At 47.0% G+C, this 8,840-nt stretch overlaps 1 protein-coding gene across 2 annotated transcripts in view; it reads right to left on the reverse strand.

Moving 5' to 3' along the window:
* Nucleotides 1-8,517, reverse strand: part of LOC119318668 — a 32,478-nt gene extending 23,961 nt beyond the window's left edge. Inside the window, exons 1-6 of one of the 2 annotated variants that reach the window (XM_037593251.1) lie at nucleotides 7,910-8,489; nucleotides 7,529-7,782; nucleotides 7,235-7,457; nucleotides 7,024-7,109; nucleotides 6,776-6,867; nucleotides 5,999-6,640 (exon numbers count right to left, since the gene is read on the reverse strand). In XM_037593251.1, coding sequence (XP_037449148.1) covers nucleotides 6,420-6,640; nucleotides 6,776-6,867; nucleotides 7,024-7,109; nucleotides 7,235-7,457; nucleotides 7,529-7,782; nucleotides 7,910-7,984 — 951 coding nt within the window. In that variant the 5' untranslated portion in view covers nucleotides 7,985-8,489 and the 3' untranslated portion in view covers nucleotides 5,999-6,419. Of the gene's footprint in view, nucleotides 1-5,998; nucleotides 6,641-6,775; nucleotides 6,868-7,023; nucleotides 7,110-7,234; nucleotides 7,458-7,528; nucleotides 7,783-7,909 lie in introns of those variants that run through there. The other variant, XM_037593253.1, reaches the window with a different exon arrangement.
* Between the last annotated feature and the right edge of the window lie 323 nt (nucleotides 8,518-8,840).

Genomic DNA, 8,840 nt, shown 5'->3' on the forward strand with positions numbered 1-8,840 from the left:
CCCTCCTCTCGAATTGTAGCTCGGATCTGAATCAATGGAGTAATAGAGAGAGAGATCGCCTAACATGCCCATGCTCCTACACAGCACTAACAAATCAATGGCCGGTCCTCCAAGCAAAACTATGGTGGATGGATGGATTGGAGAGTGCCGGTGGCTGATGTACGTTTCGGTTACCTGGAGGTGGCGCCGAGGGTGTGAGAGGTGGGCTTTGTGGCGGTGTAGAGCTGGACGGCGGAGAGGTAGGGGACGAAGTGCTGGGTGGTGACCACGGCGCGGTCACCGGCGTCCCGGACGGGCACGGCGAGGCCGTAGGCGCTGCTCTCGGCGCAGTGCTCCCACAGGTCGGACAGGGCGAAGTACTCCACCGCGTCCTTGTTCTTGCCATCCGGCTGTTGCCACACGCTGCTGGGCGTGCCCTGGAAGCGTTCCTGCCAAGCAAAGCAGAGACCGAAACTATTGAGAACAGAGGAAAACAGAGCCGTTCTTGCCGTTCGCCTCTTCGGAGTATCTTTGGCTCCAGCATGTTAAAAATGTTTTTTTACGAATGCCAATTTTTAGTGGCAAAGCTTAAGCATTTTGACCGATGCAAAAAAAAGACGACCACCAAAACACCACCCCCATCCAGGGATCTTCTGACTCAATGCAACACATTTGAATCTTCAATTCCAGTTATTGTGTTCTTGCTAGCATTACTTGGTGATCAATCTGATGGCTATATATTATTGCAGGCTTGAGGTTGCTCTCCTGCTTATTGTCTACATTGCTTATGGCTACACGAAGGGTGGGTCATCGTCCTTTATTCTGTTGACTATCAGTAGTTGGTTCATGGTTATATCCTGGCTTTTTGCGCCATACATTTTCAACTCTTCTGGTTTCGAGTGGCAAAAGTATGTTCACCATTCCCACCTTTTCCATTTAAATTTGTTGTCATTCAAGCAGGATGACCACTGATTGGGATGTCAAACATCATACATATGCGGGCCATGTGTATCACGGGATATGATAGAGATATAGACTAGGAGGTAGTTTGTATGAGATATTCTTGTAACCATCTTCTCCTTTCTTCTCTCCCAAGTCTTATCTCTTGTAACCGCATGTTGTACGCCATCTAGGGCTTTGGCTCCCCTACTATATAACATGAACACGTCGCTCCCAACAGAGCAAGACGTTTTCCGCTCGCACATGGTAATCAGAGCCCCTCTTCTTCAACTCATCTAGCTACCAAAACCATCTGTGTCGAAGCCGCACCATGTCTTCCTCCTCCGGCGCTTCCTTCCAACCTAGTCTCAATGGCCAGGTCACCGAGAAGCTATCCTGCACGAACTACATGCTATGGCGCACGCAAATCAGACCTCAACTGCGTGGCGCCGTGGTCTTCGGCTACATCGACAGCACCCAACCGGAGCCGGCAAAGCTCCTCGTCACCACCAAGGACAGCAAGGAGACTTCAACGCCCAACCCTCTCCACCCAATCTGGGTCCGGGACAACCAGCAGGTCCTTGGCTACCTGCTGAGCAATCTCACCAAGGAAGTGCTCCTCACGGTGACCACGGTCACCACCGCGGGCGCGCTCTGGACGACGCTCGCCGGGATGTACTCGTCGCAATTGGTGAGTCGCATCAACAACATTCGCACTTCTCTCATCAATGCGCGGAAGGGCTACCTCTCCGTCGCCTCCTACTTCGCCACCATGCGTGGCTACGCCGACGAGCTGGCCGCGGCGGGCAAGGCGATCCTCGACGATGAGCTCATCTCCTACATCATCCACGGGCTCGACGCTGACTACCAGCCTCTGATCTCTGCTCTGGATGCTTGCGTCACTCCCGTCACCATCGACGAGCTCTTCGCCATGCTGTCAAACTTTGATCAGCGGATGGTGCACTTCGACGGCTCCAGCGGTGGCGGCTTCAAGTCCTCGACGAACTCGGCCTCTCGTAGCCGGGGTGGCTCCTCTCGGCGCGGCGGCTTCTCCCGTGGGAGGGGGAGGCCCAGTGGAGGAGGCAGCGGCGGCGGCTCCAACTCCCGTAATGGCGGGCGTGCTCCTGCCAACAACAGAACTCGCCGCGGTGGTGGCAACCCTCGCGCTCGACCTGATGCCCCCCATTGCTAGATATGTGGCAAGTTGGGAGCAAAAGATTGCTGGTACCGCTACGAAGAGGACGATGATTCCTCTCAAGATGATGACAAGGTGGCGGCAGCTGCGGATGGCTCCTACGGCGTCGACACCAACTGGTACGTCGACATCGGCGCCACCAACCACATCACCAACGAGCTCGAGAAGGTGACCATGAAGGAGAAATATCGCGGCAAGGACCAAATCCACACAGCTAGTGGTGAAGGTATGGAAATCCGTCACATTGGTCATTCAAGTTTTAGTACCCCTTCTCGTAAAATCCATCTTAGAAAAATTCTGAATGTTCCTAATGCCGACAAAAGTCTTCTCTCTGTCCATCGAATTGCCCTTGATAATAATGTCTTCCTTGAATTTCACCCTTATTTCTTTTTGATCAAGGATCAGGTGACGAAGAGAATTCTCTATCGAGGTAGATGCGTTCGTGGGCTCTATCACTTGATTCCGGAGCTTAGGAGACTGAGTAAACAAGCTTGTGGTGCTATCAAGCTTTCACCCACACGATGGCATGATCATTTAGGACATGCTTCTTTTTCTTTAGTTGAAAAATTGCTTAGAAAGAATAAGCTCCCGTTTGTTGGTGAGCACAATATTGAAACTGTTTGTGATTCCTGTCAACGAGCTAAGAGTCATCAGTTACCCTATCCTATCTCTAGTAGTGTTTCTACCAAACCGTTGCAGTTAATTTTTTCAGATGTTTGGGGTCCTGCCCCCAATTCAGTTGGTAGACATACGTACTATGTGAGCTTCATTGATGACTACAGTAAATTCTCTTGGATTTATCTTCTTAAGAAAAGATCGATGTTTTTCAAGTCTTTAAAAACTTCCAAGCACTCGTTGAACGCAAGTTTGACAGCAAGATACTTGCTGTCCAATCAGACTGGGGCAGAGAGTATGAGAAATTAAATTCTTTCTTTCAAACTCTCGGCATTTCTCATCATGTGGCAATGCCCCCACGCTCACCAACAGAAAGGATCTGGCGAACGCAAGCACATGCACATTGTTGATGTCGGTTTAGCTCTCTTAGCTGGAGCCTCTATGCCTCTCAAATTCTAGGATGAAGCCTTTCTCACTGCCGTTCACATCATTAACATGCTTCCCAGTCGTGTTATCAATAATGAAACTCCAATAGAAAGGCTACTCCATACCAAACCTGACTACATGTCTCTTCGTCTTTGGGTGTGCATGTTGGCCAAATCTTCGTCCATATAATCAATGCAAACTCATGTTTCGCTCAAAGCAATGTGTGTTTCTTAAGTATAACGCTCAACACAAAGGTGTAAAATGCCTAGATGTGTCTTCGGGGCACGTTTATATCTCCCGTGACGTTGTTTTTGACGAAACCAAGTTTCCTTTCGCTGATCTTCATCCCAACGCCGGCGCATTGCTTCACAAAGAAATTCTTCTCTTGCCATCTCACCTCACTGCCCTTGATCAAGGAGGGAATACTTGTGATGATTCAATGCTGACTAACCCTCCTAACAGTGCACATGAGTCCTCTGGTATGGTTGCAGGAACAAACGGCGAGGAAAATGGTGAAGAAATTGACCCCCAAGTGCCATATTTGTTGTGTCCATACTTGGGGAACATATCCTCCTCGGGATCGTCGCCCAATCAGCAGCAGACCAGGAGACCAGCAGTGTGTGACGGCGACCCTCGCTTGCGTCATGGCAGCTGACGGTTGTTGGCGCAGACAAAGAGGAGGCGTGTCTAACAACGACCCTTGTGTCCATTCGCCACCCTTGTTTTCCATCTGCTTTGATGCACTAGCCAAATTCTAGCCTCCATCTTATCACTCATACCCTATATCCCATTAATATCATGTCAGCAACATTTTCTAATAGCAACATTTCCAGTAGCTATGGTTACAATGGCTTTAACCTTGTTCTTTTGTGGATCCTCATGCCTTCTTATTTTTCTTTTTGTGCTGGTTTAGAAAATTGTTAAAATGAAATCTGATTGTAAAAGTCTATCAAGCTATCTAGAAAGTTATTTTTACAAATTATTTCTTCAAATTTTATTTCAAAATATCTAGAAACTTCCAATGATAGGTTCCTCGTTCATTGATAAATCCAGTCGACAAATCTCTACATTTTTATTTAGCTATAATATCAATGTGTCTAAAAATTATCAGACCAGTACATTGGATATAGCACCTCAAAAAGATGATTTAGCGGTTCTAATGGATTTATTTGGATAGGTGGTATCGGAGAAATCATGAGGCAAAAGATAGTACCATATCGCTCACTGCCTGATATAACTGATCTCCAGCCAGATGTGCTAATGAGGGTGAAAGCAGTATCGGGGTGGACCGAAGAATATCTTAAATCTCTATCAGTGGGTCTGCCAATCTGTTCAACCTCACAATCTTCCTCGGGGAATCATATTCCCCACGTACCACAGGGATAACGACGAAATGGGCACCTCTAGAGGCAACAATGTTGTATTGGCCAACCCATTTTACGAGATAGGTTGTGTCTTCCTTTCACCGGCTTTGGGAAAGACCTTCCCTGCACTGCATTTTCACTTTTTTCTGTTTGTTTTCTTTCAACTTTTCACTTTATTTATATTTGTTTGGTTTTTACTATTAGAAATTTAGAAAAAAAATAAAATTCATGACCATTTTTTCAATTTTAGAATATTTTAATTTTCAAACATTTTTGTTAATTTGTGAACATTTTTCGAATTTAGGAAATTGTTTTGAAATTGGGACATTTTTCATATGTGAACATTTATTAAAATTTGGAACATTTTTCAAAATTTGCAAATAGTTTTCGAGTTCACAATTTTTTTGTGATCCAAATATATTTATTTGAAGTGGTGAACATTTTTTGAAATTCGTGACCATTTCTGGAATTTGCAAACATTTTGAAATTCATATCATTAAGATATTTTTGAAATTCATGAACATTGTTTTAGAAATTGGATCATTTTTAGAAATATTGCATTGAAATTTTGAACATAGAGCCAAAAATCTCAGAAAAGAGAATAGATCCAAAAATGGAGAAAAAAGACAGAAGAGAGAACAACAAAAAAAATCCAAGAATTGCTATTTGGTCTATGAAACGATCTGAATCGGATGATTGAGTTCAAAGGTATCCCACGTACGTCGATATTTTGTAGAAAATAAATTTTCAAGATTATTGTCCCAATTAAAATTAGAGTATTCATGTGGTTTGTTCAAATGGGGGTAATTCTTATTAAGGATAATTTAGCAAAGAGAAATTTGCACAGACGCAGAACATATTGCTTCGTGATCAAGATGACGGAATGCAACATTTTTTTATCTCCTGTGCATTCAATGCTTTGGTATGGCGCGCGGTTTCGTGTAGCATCCAACCTAGCATTGCCAACAAGCATCGCAAATTTTTTTGGGGATCTGCTTGGTTGGTAACCACCACTAGCTTAACATATCCAAGTGGGGGTTTCTGCCTTACTATCGCAATACGGAATTGTCGGGATGACTAGGTTTTCAACAGATCACTCTCCGGTTTTTTTCAATTTATCTACACGGATCATATGGCCTTGGGGTGCAACAATTGGTTTGGATTGCGTGTCACTAATAGAATTACCCCTTTGTTAAAAAAAAGATTTATGTATTGAGTCATGTAATCCTTTTGCTGGCCGGTTGTGGTCCTATATTTTTATTTCTTTCAATTGTTGCTACTGAGACTTTTTTGTAAGATATTTGCAATTAAATAAATTATGATATTATGCATCATGATAATGCAGAGGCCGGAATTACCCATTTGTTCAAAAAAAAAAGCTTTCTGTATTGGTAGAGTATAGATATCTTGTAATGACATTTGCATATGCAAAATCCAACTGAAAATAAGGTGAATCCAAAACAATAATTCTCCTAGCAGCATCGCGAAAGATCATGTATTTCTCCTCCATCTTTGTACTCCAAATAGGAGGCAGGGTGCATAACGAAGAATGTCATAAGGCAGTGAAGTACATTGAATCCAAGATGTAAAAGTAGGTGGATTACACTCAAACTATATCCCCTGAGGCCACATTTCATGAACTGCAAATTCTTGAGAACGTTATGTCTGCACCTCCATGATGCATGCTCGTCAGTGAAGAAAACAGAGGCCATTCGCTTGGACACTCAATTCCACACAGACCGGTTCAACAAGTTACTGTATCTTCCTGCAAGTTCAGAAAGAAGAGGAAGAACAAAAACCCATTTCGTGTTGTTCTATCAAATCCTACAAGCAATCCTTTGTGTCATATCTTCACACCATGCAATGCACCGAAACACACGCGGAATCAACAAGGTGTCATGTCATCGACGGTGAGACGACGTGAAGAAGGTGAAGTCAGGATGGTGCGCGCCGACTTGCTTGAGCCAGGAGGACGCCGCCCAATGGAGCTCAGACAGCCTCCTGGGGTCCGATGACCCTGGCCTCCTCCACAAATCCCCTTGCATCCGGTACGTGGCCAGCCCGAACGGCGAGAGCGCGGCGATCTCACCATCGTCGTGCTCCGGTCCGTTGTGTATGTTGTCTGCGGGAGAAGAAACAACGGCGCTTGTTAGCATCATCAATGACTGCAAATTACCTGCTTCCTACTACATTGCCATGGTGGAAGAAATTGGTTGTTCTTCACAACCAATGTACGTGGCAGATGGTAAATATGTACCTTGAAAGACCGATGAGATGGAATGATAGGTGAGGAAGCAGGCAGAGGACCCCTTCAAGTTGACATGAGCAGGGATGTGATATATTGGGTACCTAATGACCATAGATAAGTCAATGTTGATTTGTTAAACGACACCATTCATACCTCAGCAAGATAATGCTAACAAAATAATGTCACGACCAACCAACAAATAAGTAAAGAACAGTGGAGTGATGTCAGAAATCCAAGTGGGTTAGTTAATTAAGTACCATGCCACGGACATCCAACTGGACGGCGAGAGCTCCGCGCTGCTGAGGGACATCAAGCACGGGTAATCTTGAGCCAGCTCCGCCACCTGCTCGAGCAACACCAAGAATACTTGAGAAAACAACAGCACACTAACTCGCAACCTAGATTGACCCAAGAACTGCATAATGTTTCTGCATTCTGATGATGATGATGAATGATGACAAGATGTACCTTGTGAGCCAGCGGCACTCTCTCGTAGGGCGAATCCCACTCCCTGTACTGAAAGTTCAGGTACCCGCTCTGCTTCGTGGAAACGCCGGCGGAGCCGTTGCCGTCATAGGTGCAAGAAGAATCGTCTTCCTCTGACGCCGCGTCCCACGAGGAGGACCCGGAGCTGGCGAACCGGTCGCCCACACTGTCGTCACTCCACGAATCCGTCTCACTTCCCGTGCTCCTGCGCAGCAAGAAATGAATCAATGGCCGGCCACCCAAGAAGGAACTATGATGGACGGATCAATTATTTACCTCGAGGTGGCGCCGAGGGTGTGCGAGGTGGGCTTTGTGGCGGTGTAGAGCTGGACGGCGGAGAGGTAGGGGACGAAGTGCATGGTGGTGACCACGGAACGGTCACCGGCGTCCCGGACGGGCACGGCCAGGCCGTAGGCGCTGCTCTCGGCGTAGTGCTCCCACAGGTCGGACAGGGCGAAGTACTCCACGGCGTCCTTGTTCTTGCCGTCCGGCTGTTGCCACACGCTGCTGGGCGCGCCCTGGAACCGTTCCTGCCGAGCAGAGACAAGAGTGAAACCGCTCAGAACAGAGCAAAACCGAGCCGTTTTGCTGGTAAAAGCAGAGGACCTGCCATGGCCGGTTTGTAAGGAACTAAGGATAGATGCATCGATCACGTACCATGGTGCTGGAGCGCCATGGGAGCAGGGGCGTTGCGGCCTGGAGGAAGGCCTCGAGATTACTGCTGCTCTTCATCTTTATCTTCAGCAGTCAGACCTCTTGCACGCATCAACGTGCAGAATGATCTGCGTGCTGTTCTTCGTCCCGCGATCGATCGACCGGGCAAGGATCAGATGGAATGGACCGAGATTGGGAGAGTCGCCCAGCTGAAATAGCAATTGATACTACTAGTTTCTAGTGGAGCTAGCTAGCTGAGGTGAGGTAGGAGGAGACGGTGGATAGGAGGAAGCTAGGGGAGCGGTGGCCTGACGGATCGGATAGAGGGAGGGGAAGCTCATCCACAGCATCGAATCCAGCAATCCATTTATGATTTATCCATGCAGACACACACACACCCAGAGGTAGGTGGCTAGCTAGGCGATGGGAAAAATTGGGTGCCGGTTGATTTGCAGGGAAGAAGAAGAAGAAGTACGACCATGTCAATCGCTTGTGGGCGATGGAGGCCAGCAACTCATGGCTGTGGGCTGTGGGCGTAGATTCGCGGGCAGTGGAGGAGATCCAACACCCACTGTGCTGTCGCTGCTGTCCACACACGCACGCGCTCCGTAACAAATGCACTACTGGCTTAGCTTAACTGCTCCATCTGACGTGGTACTGCCTAGCTAGCTCGCTAGCAGCCAGGCAAGGTCCAAGAATTTCTGCGCGTGGATGGAGGCAAATGGGGCGAACCGCACCGCACCTTTGCTATGGATGATGTGTGCGCCATTAACTAAGCTGGTTCGAAGAGTGCTCCCGATGTGAGATCCAGGAAAGTAAGAAAGGGAAAGGGTTTTGGATAAGCCGTTGATCGACGAGCAACCGAAAAGTCGCGGGGTAGGCGGGGGTGGCAGCGGGGATAGATGTTTTGTTCGAAAAAATTGACTTTGGACAA

Source organism: Triticum dicoccoides, chromosome 6A, assembly GCF_002162155.2.
Source record: "Triticum dicoccoides isolate Atlit2015 ecotype Zavitan chromosome 6A, WEW_v2.0, whole genome shotgun sequence".
NCBI lineage: Eukaryota > Viridiplantae > Streptophyta > Magnoliopsida > Poales > Poaceae > Triticum > Triticum dicoccoides.